Source organism: Carettochelys insculpta, chromosome 20 (assembly GCF_033958435.1).
Source record: "Carettochelys insculpta isolate YL-2023 chromosome 20, ASM3395843v1, whole genome shotgun sequence".
In the NCBI taxonomy this organism is placed as follows: Eukaryota; Metazoa; Chordata; order Testudines; family Carettochelyidae; genus Carettochelys; species Carettochelys insculpta.
In genome coordinates, this window is record NC_134156.1 from 7,376,640 (window position 1) to 7,389,726 (window position 13,087).

The 13,087-nt window shown below is 59.6% G+C and overlaps 1 protein-coding gene across 7 annotated transcripts in view; it reads left to right on the top strand.

The window, feature by feature from the left end:
* QRICH2 (glutamine rich 2) overlaps window positions 1-13,087 on the top strand; it is a 77,658-nt gene that overhangs the window by 55,224 nt on the left and 9,347 nt on the right. For 3 of the 7 annotated variants that reach the window (XM_075014876.1, XM_075014878.1, XM_075014879.1), the window contains 2 exons: window positions 251-373; window positions 1,966-4,014. In XM_075014876.1, coding sequence (XP_074870977.1) covers window positions 251-373; window positions 1,966-2,168 — 326 coding nt within the window. In that variant the 3' untranslated portion in view covers window positions 2,169-4,014. Of the gene's footprint in view, window positions 1-250; window positions 374-1,965; window positions 4,016-13,087 lie in introns of those variants that run through there. The other 4 variants (XR_012648281.1, XR_012648280.1, XM_075014880.1 and 1 more) reach the window with 4 other exon arrangements.

The window sequence follows — 13,087 nt, forward strand, 5'->3', positions numbered from 1 at the left end:
CGGGACCTGGTTGCATACGTCGTAAGGGGCTATTTGCCACTCATTCCAGCGCCCTGTTCTTTGGGTGCCTGCCCGCCGCGGAGCCTCCCCCTGGCTTCTCGGGTCCCTGACTGGCCGGGAGTCCCGCCAGGCTGCGCAGGGAGCCCAGACTGTCCATGGCTAAGACCCATCTCGCTTCTGTGCTGCTCTCCCTGGGCAGCCACTGCCTCGTGCCCATTGAAACCCTCCCCCCTCTTGCGTTTTCCCCCAGGTCCTTTGAAAGCCAAATCCAAGCTCTCCTGCTCTTCCTTGCAACGACAGCCGCCCCTGAGAGACACAGCCAGCCTCCCAGCTCGCCCGCACAGCGCCAAGCTGTCCTCCCCCAGCAATTCAGGTACCTCCCTCGCGTCTGCAGGGCAGACAGAGACCCTGAGCGGCTCCTAGCAGAACCCCCCTTGCAGTCCCTCTGTTCCTCGCAGAGATCCCCCTGGGCTGGTGCAGGTTATGCCAGGCTCTGTAAGGAGGAGGGCTCCAGGAGGCTCCCCTGCACAAGGACGGGACATGCCAGACTGCTCCTGGAGATGCCAGTAACCACAGTTAACTCCGGAGCGCTCGTGCCCAGCCGCTGCAGAGGGGGCATGTGTTAGAGAGCTCGCCGGCTTCCCAGCCCCGAGCTAGGGCTGTGCTGTCTGCCATATCAGCCACACCAAAAGCACCCTGGATGCCCACAGGCTTCGTGACCAAACAGAGGGGGAGAGTCACTGGAGCGCTTGCTCCGGCCCTGGGGAGGAGGAACGAGGAAGAGCCGCATGCAAAGCTACTGCTTCCTCCAAGCTGCTCCATCGGGCAGGGGCTGGCTTGCCCAGCCCAGTGCAGGTGCTTCAGCCTCTGCCCCCGCACCTGAGAGCTGCAGCTGGGAACGTCCCCAGCACCCTGCTCCTCACTGTCCCCACAGGCCCTGGCTGCAGCTCCCCAGCCCGTGGGGCTGCTCGCTGCTGCTTCAACCAATTCCCACGGCAGGGGAAGCTGCTCGGCCTCTCTGGTTGCGTCTGCCCTGAAAGGGCCACGTATGAGAGCTGGAGCTAGGGCATGCAAAACGCAGCAGTGGTCCCCATCCCGGTGCAGGGCCTTTCCTGACATCCCCTCCCTGCCACACGGCCTCGGGCAGCCTATGCCCAAAGCAAGAAGGAAAATCGTGGTCTTGATTCCAAGCTTCTTCCTGGCACTGGGGAGAAAATGGCCAATGTTGCAGACGCTCCTCCACAAGCATTTCGTCAAAACACAGATTCAGGCTCCCGGTGTTGGCCCATCCATAGTCCGGGTTGGGAAGGGTGGTGCCGCAGAACCATCTCATCTGAGCCAGGATTCAAAACGCAACCAGCGAGAGCCACAGCAGTGGAGTGTGGATTGAGAGCAGAGCTTGCTGGGAAAGCACAGAAACAGAGACACAGCATTTAGCAACGTACTCGCTGGCATCCGCAAGATCACATGTTTAGCTCGGTAGAATTGGGTCCAGAAAGCAAAAGGCAAGAAAGTGTGATTAGCTAGAGGGGTTGAAAGCAGCAAGGATGGAGGACAAGATCTATCAGTAGATCTTATGAAATTGCCCGGAGGTGAACTTCACTCAGAGGGACAAATTTTCTACCTCACTGACAGCCTGCACTTAATTTGCGCTTCTGGTGGATCTCAGTAGACAACTGTGGAGTAGATAGCAGGGGAAGGCTGAGGACCTGGTGGAAGGTAGGGGAGATGGACAGTTTGGTAGAAGAGCATGTCAATGGACGGGTGCACAGAGGCGTTAGCTGAGGGATAGAAGGAAGGTGGGCAGGGGGTGGCTGGATGTAATGATGTCTGGAAAGGGGTCTGGGTAGGAAGGAACAGGAGGGTGGGGATGGGTGGTGAGTGCAGAAACCGAGACACGGATGCACGGAGAGCCAGGTAGCTGGATAATCCACCAGTTCAATCATCTGCAACGTTTCCACGTAGGTACGGCTCGGTCGCTCAAGGACAGGCCCCTGTCCTCAGAGAGCCGCCTGTCCCAGGCAGACCTGGCTCGTCCGTCCGCCTCAACCCCTCCCCTGGCGGAGACGAGAGAGGACTATCCCACGCAGGAGAAGGAGACGCGAGAGCTTCACCTGGACTTCTCCATGCGCCGGCCATCCACGGAGCAGCCGCCTCCCTTGCAGTGACGGCCAGGGCCAGAACGCCGCGCTTGCTGGCAGAGGCCGGGCAATAAAGACTGAGCAGAACAGAGAGGAGACTGGGCATGTGTCATGGGGATGGGAACCAGGAGCTGTTTGTGTGCTGCTTGCAGCCTGCAGGACCCAGGGCTGTGCTACGTAGCAGCGCTGCAAAGAGGCGGAGGAGGGCCGTGCATTCAGTGGTGAAACCAATTGGTCCCTGGCCTTTGCAAGCCCTCCCCTGGCTGCTGCCAGCTTTGCTGGAGTCGATTTTACAACTACCAGATCTTCCGCACAAGCCAGTTTGACATGGGCTCGTTTCAAGCCACACTCCCTCCCCGCGGCCCTGCAACTGTCCTTGGAATCGCAGGGCCTGACACACCTCCAGGTGAGACTCACCGGAGCTAAATGCAGCCTCTTCTCCCCGGCCTCAGCCCATTCTCCTGCTCGGTGGAGAGCTGGGGCTCCCTAGCCTGGAAGTCGCTGCTTGGAACGCTGCACGCTGGGATCTGTAGCAGGAGTGGGAAAAGTACCCCAAAAGTTACCTGAATAAAAGTGCAGCTGCTGTGACTTCTGGATATGTGAGTCCAAGAAAGAAGCCGTGTGTGCTTGTGCCCGTGTGTACTTTTACTCAAGTAGTTTGCCAGCGGGACACCGGCAACTTGTACTTGAGTACCACCCCCACCCCGCAGCCGTACTTTTACTTAAGTAACCTTGGGGGTACTTTTCCCACCTGTGATCTGTAGTCTACATAAGCTGCCCCTTGGTATGGGAGAGGAGGGTGAGCTCTGTTTTGTGCGGCTGGGCCAGTGATGAGTGCCGCCCTCCTGGGAGTGTTGTGCTTCAGGGCAAGCAAGGGCTGCTCCCTAGAAGCCAAAGCTGGGTTTGTGGGGCAAGGAGGGATGGGATCGTCCCCAGCGTAGCTGCCTCTTCCTTTGCACAGAGCTCCAGCCCGCACAGTGGTTCTCAGCCAGGGTGACGCACCGGGGGGCAGCTGCTGCCAGGAGTCTGTCGCACAGAACCTGCTCACAGGCAGTTCCTCAAGCCACAGCCCGGCCTCTCCGATCGGGACTGCTGATTCCCACGCACAGGGCTTTGCGGCCCTGAAGGCCTGGTCCTCGGGCCGGGGGAGAGCCGCTCAATATCGGCTAAACTTCCCAGCCCTCCTCAGTAGGAGGAAGGGCTCTGAGACGGAGAGTGATTAGGCAGAGGGGTTGGAGGAGGTCTGGACAAGGCACAAGATTGAATGTCAGAGCCAACATCAGTTCCTAGCTCTGACACTGACTCACTGGGTGGCCTTGGGTTGTTCCCTTCAGCCTTAAATTCCACCTTCTGTTAGAGGCCCCGACCGTGGGGCTGTACAGCTGGGAGGGAATTCCATGCAGGGTTAAAAATCATTCCCAAGCTGGGGAGGCAGATGTCTAGAAAACAGCCCGGAAAATGCCATTCAATTATCTTCCTGGCTTGCGGTCTGAGTTCTTGCACCATTGTCCCGTTCCTCGGTTCCTTCTCAGGCAGCCAGTTTGATCACAGTTTGGAGCTAGCCGTGAGTGAGAGAGAGAGACAGAACTGTTACTCCACCCACTGTGATGCTGCCTTCGAGCACAGTAGGCTGGCCCAGCCCTAGAAATGTTGGTGCCCTATGCAGCCCCCCTGGGAGGATAGTGGCCGCCCTGTGGTGTGTGGGCTGTGCTCAGGATCATGCAGGCAGGAGCAGGATAGGGAGGCAGCAGGGATTGGAACCCCCCAGCCCCCCGCACTCGCTGGTGGTGGCCACAGGTGGCGCGAGCCAGCCCCAACCTGCTCTGCTCCTTGGCTCCCAGCTGCCGTGCTCGGGGAGCGGGTTTCAGGGAAGGGTGGAAACGCCCCCGCTCACTGGGGGTGGAAAGTGGAAGGACACAGGTGGGACCCAGGAGAGCAGAGCAGGCTGGGGTCAGGTCAGGGTTGGGGCCAAGTCACTGCACATTCCCCTGCCTCCCCCAGTGAGTGTGGGGCAGGGGCCCAACCCCTGCTGCCAGAGCCAGCCCCCTCTGCCTGCCTAGTCCCTGGGCTGTGTCGCTCAGGAGGAGGGGTGGCATGGAGGTGGGGCAGAGCGGAGGGGTGTGTCCAAGGTCCTGCACCCCTCAGGAATGGCCCTGTTGGGTGCCCTCCGTGGCGTGGGGGTGGCCAAGGGATTTGGTGGCCCCCGAGGCTGGCACCGCCCCATATGCAGCATGCAGTTGCCTGCGACGTTTGGTGCCGCAGGTTTTGTGATGCCCCTTGGGGCCGCACCCTTTGCCTAGTGGGAGGGACGGTCCTGGCTGCAGGTGCTTGGAACTGCCCTACCCAAGGACACAAACCAAACTCCAGCGTTCAGGAGGCCTGGAGCTTTCATAGGCACGGGAGGGGCGAGGCGTAACGATGCATCCTGATTAGAATCTCTGCTCGCTCACACCTGCGTGTGCCCGGAGAAGCCAGCAGGGTTTCCTTGGCACAAGGGCGTCCAGTGGTCTGTGTTTAGAGGATTAAATGCCGGTGTGGCCAGTACAGGTCACCTGGCACAATTATTGTGCCTGACCTCTCAGCTGGGTTAGTAATTATATAGGGCTTACTGGACGGACGCCCTAGAGCTACTTCCTTGAGTGCTCCCGTGGTGCGAGAAGTCATCACATGGAAGCTCCCGTCCCCAGCTATTCCCTGATGTTCTGCCTGGGGAAACTGAGGCGCCCACCTCGTGTTACTACAGAACAGTAGGAGATACACGAGATCCTCACACGCCCCACGTGGTCATGTCGCTCCCCACTTGGAGACCAAACTGAGCAAGGTCACTTAGCCGGCGACCTGGGGAAGCGCCTGACCCTCCCCGCGTGCGAGGACATGATCAGCTATAACACTGGTGCTCCCCTTAACGCGGACCACCTCGGCGGCATCATCCTGCAGGAGCAGACCCCTCAGGAGCTTGGCGCTGGCCCCTTTCGTGTGATGCAGGGGTGAGCAGTCAGCGCGCACGGTGGCGTGCTGCCCAAACTGGTACGGCTGCAGCTTTTCCAGAGTCTGCACTGGCGCCAGACGTTTCTCCTCCGTGGCTGCGAGTTCTGCTCCCGGGGCAGCAGCTTCTTGCTGACGTACGCAACGAGGTGTCTCTCCCTCTTTAGGTCCACCTGCACCACACCCGGCCCAGTGGCTCGGGCAGGGAACATCAGAAAGGGCTTGTCAAAGTCTGGGTGTACCAGCAATGGCACCCTGCCCAGGGCCGCCTCCAGTGCCCAGAGAGCCCCTAGCATGGCTCAGTCCAGACCACCTTGGCTGGCTCCCCCTTCTTACACAGCCCAGTGATGGGGGCTGTGATGGAGCTGAAGTGGGGCACAAACTTCTGGCAGTGCCTCGCCATCCCAGTGAAGGCCTGGACCAGCTGCTTAGTCTGGGACACCAGCCAGTCTCTGAGGGCCTTCACTTCAGCTGGCTCAGACTTTAACAGCTGGTGGCCCAGGTAGGTCACCTCGGCCATCCCCACATTGCACTTCCCTGCTTTGATAGTCAGCCCAGCTACCCCTTGAAGCTGGTCCAGCAGTTGGTTGACCTGAGACACATGGGTCTCCCACAAATGACTGAAGACAAAAATATCATCGGTGTAAACTGGGACCAAACTCTCTGTCCCCCTTCAGCAGCTGGTCTACCAGCCGCTGGAAGGTGGCAGCACCCTCTTGAGTCCAAAAGGCGGGGCTAGGAACTCAGAGCCCCAAAGTGGTGATGAAAGCTGGAACCAGAGGCACCTGCCTGTATCCTGTGGTGAGACAACGGGCTCCCGCCAGCCTGTCGAGGCTGTCAGACCCAGGCATGGGGTAGGCAGCGGCCATGGTGATGTCATTGAGCTTGTGATAGTCCACACAAAGCCAGAGCGACTCAGCGTTTTGGGGACCGGCACCAGGGGAGAGGCCAGAGGGCTGGAGGATGATTGGATCACCCTAGGGCCAGCATGTGCCAGACCATGCTGTTTGGGCATTACACTTCGGCCGACGGCACCTGTGGCTTGCCGCAAGTATCAGAAATCATCACACATTTGCTGTGTAACACGAGCCACTGCCCGCTACCCACCTGGCAGTTACCCTGCCAGCCTGAGACACGTCCCCTGTAAATTAGCGGCTATCTCCTGACGTGTCTTGTAAACATCCTGCTCCCACCTGTTTGGACAGACTAGTTAACCTTGCAAATGCCCTGCCCCTGATGGTGGGCGGTGCGGGCTAGCTGGCCCTGCCTTGGAGAGCTCCTGCCAGCACACAGCTAAAGCAACAGCGTTCCTGCGAGGGAAGCACTGGGGGGTGAGGCTTATGTTACGGGCCAGCTCTGTCCTCACTAGCGTCGGGGTATGTTTCCATTAGGAGATTAGCTCAGAGTCATTAAAGGCTTTTTTTAGCACCTGAGTCTGTGAAGTGGCGGGCGCGTGTCCACACTGGACGGTGAAGTCGGTGGAGTGTGTCCCCAGCAGGGTGGGGGGCAGTGCGTTGGGGGCACTAAACCAGAGATTGCTGCCCCCTTGCACCAGGGGGTAAGATCCCAGTTTCTGAGGGGCCAAACCAGTGCAGCAGGTGTGTTCGCTGCAGCCTTCTGTCGTGAGCTTCTCTCCTCCCGCTCCCTTCGGAAGGCAACACCAGACGGGTTTCACCTCCTTCTTCCACTGGCTCCCCGTGGAGGGCCGTTGCAAGGCTAACCTGGACCCCATCCCACTTCAAACCGTCGTGGTAAGTCCTGGGAACGCCTCGTGCATTCTGCCGCGGTACGTGCGGCGCCAAAGCCGCTGGCAAAGCGCTGCCGACGCCCAGGACGACGTGAACGTACCGGTGTGCGAAACACCGGAGGGGAGGAACGGGGCTGTGCTGGCTGCACTTGCTGTTTTGTACACAGGGGTTCTGGTGCCCTGAAACAAGCTCAGCCTGGTGGCAGTGCCTTGTTCTGCAGGGCTGGGCCGATCAGCAGTGACTGCAAAACTTCCGCAGGCGTAAGGCCACTTTCATGGAACTCGGCAAATTGCTTCCCCTGCGCTGAGGCGCTGCAAGACCAGAACGAGACCCGCTCTGACGGCTCAGAAGCAAGTGGCAATAGCTCCGAGGAAGCTTGCAACGCCAGACAGCTGCCGGCCAGTGGGCAATTGCTTCCAAGTGGGTATAGCTACAGCGGGCACAGCCATCCTCCAGCTAGCCCTCTGGGAACTGTGCAGGACATGGTGGTTTTGCAGGGGTGTGGGTCCCTAACTGCGATGGGGCAATAGCTGGACGGCACAAGCCTCTCTCAGCAACACACCACCTTGCTGCGGAGTACGTAACCTTCGACGGTACTTCTCCAGGGTGTTCCAGGCGCTGGCGCACCACAAGGGCCTGTTTCCCAACACCAGCGTGGGCTGGTCCCGAAAGGGGCACGACACACGCGTCCTTAAGAATGCTGCTTTGTTCAGACAGCTGCAGAATGGAGCTTTCTTCCCAGACCTGGAAATTACTATTGGGAATGTGTAGATGACGGCAGTGAGCCTGGGTGATCCAGCTTACCCCTTGCTCACGAAGCCTTGCACAGGCGGGCTGGGCGGCAGGAAGGAGCCAAAGCCCAAGTTCCTGTGCTTTTGGGCCCCCACAGCAGCCGTCCCACCCCACCCTGTGGATGGGAAGGAGGCAGATGCCTGGGGCAGGGTGGGGGCAGTGGGGGCAGGCAGCAGTGGCAGAAGCAGCCTCCCCCTTCCGGCCGTCACCAAGCAGTGCTTCGCTGCAGCCTCTTGGCCCTCTGCACCCCACGTATTCACAGGCAGCTGGGAGGCCTGTTCAGAATGATACACTCCCCATGTTCACAGCATATCCCCCCACGCCCTGGCCAAGGCCCAGGAGCAACAGGGACGAGGAGAAGGAAGTCTCTCTGGCGTCCTCTGCTCCGCCACGCTGCTGGATCTGCGGAGAGCAGAGCTCCACCATCGCTGCCCTCCCTTGGCCTGCTCCTGTTCCCATCTCCAGGCCTCACTGCGCAGCGGCTCACTGCAAGATCTCCAAATCCGGTCGTGCTCCTCCGGACGCGGGCCGAGGTTGCAGGACCACAATAGCAGGGCTGGATCTGGGCCTCCCCGTGCCTGTTGTGGAAGGGGCAGGATTACGCCCGGGAGAATGCCAGCTGTAGCAAGGCCTAACTCTGCCCAGGTGGTGCCATGGCTGCCCCCAGCACATCCTGCGTCGGTTGCGCACACAGCGCCCTCCCCACCGAGCGGGAGCGTCTGAGAGCGGAGCCACAGCGCAGATCCAGGGGCAGCTGGGAGCCGCGCTCTGGCCCAAGCTTGGAAAGAAGCCAATGCCCCATGCGTGGGACGCCTGCTATGCAGGACTCCTTACTGATGTGGGCCCTGGCCTTTGGCAGCGAGGCACTGTGGCCGTATACCAGCAGGCTTATTCAATCAGGCCTTCCCACTCGCTTATACGCTTCCCCCGCAGACTAGGGAGCACCTCCTGAAACAGACCAGTTTTGAGCCACATTTGCCTGAGCCGCCTTTCCCCGGCTTGTTGGAGGCATCAGCGCAACTTCATCCTCAGGAACCACGTGGGAAGCAGTGGGTTTATGGACTTAAATAGCACAGCGCTGAGGAAGTGTGTCCACCCCAGGCAAGCTCAGCACCAACTCCATTATTTTGCTAGCCTTTAAAGTGCTACGTGGCTGCCGGTTTGTGCTGGTGGAATGCAGCGTTGTTGGGGTTTAACAAGTCACTGCTGCGTGCTGGGCCTGCTCGCGCTCACGGGCAACTTGGCCTCGAGTTTGTTCAGAGCAGCTTAGGATCGTTTTCTGGAGCGACGGGGGACAAACGCTTCTGAGGTGCTGGCTGCCCCAGCAGGCGTGTTCTGGGCCACGTGGCCCCATCGAGCACGCACTCGCTCACACGTGATGCTCAGGGCCTGCCGCTTCCCTCTGTTAGGGAGAACACGATACGGGCAGGCTTCAGCCCCAGGCGTTTCCTAGCTTGGTGCTCCCAGTGGTGGGATTAAGCAGCTCAGCCAAGGTGAGCGTGCGTAGGGCTCGGCTACACCAGCGCGCCTCACCCAGTGTGCTGTGCCGTGCCGTGCCGTGCCAGGCTGTGCCGTCAGAAGATGGGAGAAAATAAATCGGGGTGGCCAACCTGTGGCTCAGAGCTGCGCCCCAGGAGTGCCGTCAGCCGCTCGCTGCTTCTGGTGGGAGAAGCGTGGGGTGGCCACAGCTCTGGTGAGTGGCAGCCCTCAAGTGTGAGCAGTGTGCTGGGGGTGCCTGGGTTACGTGTGCTGTAACGCGTGCTGAAGGATGCCATGCGGTGCGAGCGGTTGCTGAGCACTGGTGCACACGACGGCTGTTAAGCAGCACAGCCAGGGCTGCAGCTCTGCCACTGCAGCACCAGTGTGGAAACCAGCAGGTCTCAAACTGCCGGCTGGGACCCCAACGTGGGTACAGGCATCCTGCAAGCTGTGAGCTTGGGCGACCGCCCGGGAGAAGTTCAGGTGCTGCCCAGCTGCTTAGCAGAGTGCCCACAGCCACCCAGAGGGGGCAGCCTGTCTCTCTACTGGTGGTGCAGATCCACACACGCCTTGGTGCACATAAAAATTTATTCCGCCCACAGATGGAAAACATTAGAGGGACGCTGTTCACGAGACCCAGTGTTCCCTGTAAGCTGGGCGCTTGTGTGGCTACTCAGGAGAGAGGCTACTACCACCCAGCTGATTAGCAGCGCACCCACAGCCAGGCCTTTTTGTTTCTATCCACGGTCTACATTCCCACGTGCCTCGGTGCTTGTAAAAAATGATTCCGCACACGGGTGAAAAAGATTAGAGGGAACATTCAGCGCAACCCTGTTTGAATGGGGTCAGCAGGGCAGGCCTGAGATTTGCTGGGGCCCAGGCCCTCCACTGGGTGCTTGGGCAGGCTGAGGTTAGGGGCCCAGCCTCGGAATCGCAGAGTAAGTGTTGTTAGGAGGGGGCCGAGGTGCAGAGGCTGAGACCCGTTGGTGTAAGCTTGCTCCAGCAACAGGAGGGCTTGTCCGGCTGTAGCTAATCCACCAACAGGCAGCGACTGGGTCGCTGTGACCTGGCAGAGTCAATTGTGTGGTTTAGGTTGGCTCAAGGGCGTGTCTTGGGGGATGTGGAATTTTCGCGCCTGAGAGCAAAGGAGCTAAGTTGACCTACGTTTTCAGTGTAAACTGGCCCTTAGCCAGCCCGGCTACCTCTGGGTCTTGCAAACAGACCTGGCCAGTTACTAATCCAGATTTCTGCAGCCAGCGATGCAAAGGTCATAATGCTGGTCCCGGTGCAATCAGGAAGAATTTGGCATCGGTTGCCCTGGGCTAAGGGCTGGGTGACAGTATCTGTTTAGCTCGCTGGTCTAATTCCATAAAGCTAGCCGGTTGCATCCGTGTGAGTCCCTCGTGCAAGGCCGACCCTGGATGGGGCAGGGCCAGGGTGGAAGCAGTGGAGCCTAAGCCAGTCAGTTCTGACATCCCCTCCCTCAGGGCCACGCGTGGAGCAGCAGCATAGCATTCATGGTGTTTGAAAGGGGCGGGAGCTCCACCTACTGTTGAAGAAACAGCAGCAGTGGCCTGAGCTCCAGTCCCCTTTGAAACACTGGGCCTGGCGCGACTGTGGTCACAAACATGAAGGTTTTCCAGACCTGTGTCTTCAGCCTGGCCTGACCCCGGGCACTCTTCATTAGGGTGCAGGCTCTACATTCTAGAGCGGGGTCAGCAACCCCCAGCATGTGTACCCAGAGTGGCACTCAAGGCACGTTTCATCAGCCAGCTCAGCCCCACTCCCCCACATAGCCGGGAGCTGGCGCAAAGCCAGGCCGCACGGGGATTAACAAAAGCCCAGCTAATGCTGCCAACCGCCATCTACGTGGCAAAGCTCTGCAGCTGTATTTATGAACGAAGCGGTTGTAAGTCGGACTGTTAGTGACTTGAAAAAGTCTCACCCACACGCTGACTGTACGCAAAGGTCCCGTTTCAGCGCGCCCCCTCAGGAAGGTGGCCGATCCCTGAGCTCGGCGTGCTGCTCGCCAAGGAAGACACCGATGCTAAAGCAAATACTGGGCCCCGAACGTCAGCAGAGCCTCAAGCCGTCCCTCGCGCGCACTCTTTGTGCATCGTGCTCCTGCAGTCAAGCGGTGGGATTTGCACGTGCGTTCAGGGGTTCCTGGGGTTGGGAACATGCAGGGTGCAGCTGATGGACTTGGTGGCGTGGGAAATGCTCGTCAGCCTGAGTAGCTGTGCCTCCAGCTCAGCTCTGTGCACCATAAAGGGGTAACGCTCCCCCACGGGACGCATCAACTGCTCCAGGAACCCTGGCTGCTGCACGGCCATGTAAATGGAGGCGGTAGCACCAGGCGGAGGTGCTGGAACAAGAGGAGCCTGTCAGTGCCTGTCCGCCCTGTGCTAGCTAAACTGCTGGGGGTCATTACTGTGCAGGCTGCAGCATTGTGGGCAGTGATTTAGCACAGAGCTGATTTCACTCGGCTTCCCACCGCAGCCAGATGAGGGGGGTCCAGCTGAGCTTGGGGGAGAGGGTTTCGGGGACTCTATCACACAAACTGTGCAGTGGTGGAAGCTCCGACCGAGACGGTGACGGGAGCGCGGGGGGGGTGTCCTGCAGTTTGTGCCTGAGCCCCTAAGGCCAGGGCAGTTCTGTTCCGCCAACACTTTCTTGTCTCTTGGCCGCTTACAGGATGCCCAAGCTGCTCCCCCGCCCCCTGCTGAAGGCTGAAGCTTTGCTTAGGCTGCAGCCGAAGATGGGGTTTATCTTTCTTTGCTTCTGACCAAGAATCCTGGCTTGTGGCAGCCAATGCGGCAGCAGCCAACAGCCCAAAGAGCTTCAGAGAAAGAACCGAACCCCCTTCTCTCTCCTGCCCACGGCATGAGATTAGTTTTAGCGCCTCTTGCTTGTGTTATTGCCCTGCATATCCTCCAGCGCGCCCTCGTGGGCCCTTCCAGGCTTCCTCTGCGCTTGACTGCGAACTGTCTCCTCCTGGCTTCCTTTCAGAAGTGCCCCAGAGCCTGCTGAGGACAATTCCAACGTGGGCAGGGAACAGGGTGTTACCCTTGGGAAGGCAACCAGACCCCTGCGGCGGAACGCGAGGCGGGAGGAATCCGTCTTTCGCCCCATCAAGAGGCGATGATGCGGCACCAGAATAGAAACAGGCAGCATGGAAATGCTTCGCCTCTCTTCAGCTGTGCCGTCTTCAGCTGCGCCCTCAAACCTGTTCTGACCCCCCGCCCCAAGAAGGGACAGAGAGCCCCAGCCTCCTGGTCAAACCCAAACTGGGGTGATTCCATTGTCACACCCTAAATTGCCCCTGCGGTGTCAATCACCAGCACTAGGGGTCTTGGGGCTCTTCGCTCTCAATCACCATGAACCCGGCAGTCCTTGACCTCTCTCAGAATCCCTCCACTGCAGCAGGCGTACGCGCCCTGTCTTCGAGGCCTTGGCAGCCTGTCTCCACCTCGGCTCGCACGCTCCCCTCCCCACAGAGGGGACGCCCACAGCCGCTGGCCAGGTGGGCTGCCTCCATCGCCCCCTATTTAATCTTCAAACACACCCCTTTGTGCTTTGCCCCATGCTGCCCCCACCAGCCACTGTTGCAAATCTCCCTCATGCAGGTCCCACCGGTCAGCCTCCCTTTGGCCTGGGGCCCACAAAACTGCTCGTGCGTTGTTCTCACTCCCCTCTATGCACCCAATTTAGTCTTACTGGCCCTGCGTTCTCTTTCCTACCCTTCGCTTCGAAGGGCCGTGGGGCAGGGAACAGCTGGGTGTGTCCAGCACCTAGCCCATCGAGCCCTGGTCCTCGCCGAGGCCTCCTACCTGCTGCTGCAACGCAACGGACACCGGGGTGCTCAGCTTTCTGCGCTCCTACCGTGGCACCGACCTGCTGGGTCCAGCTGCTCGCAGGCTTTTAGGCAAATGTTCATTAACT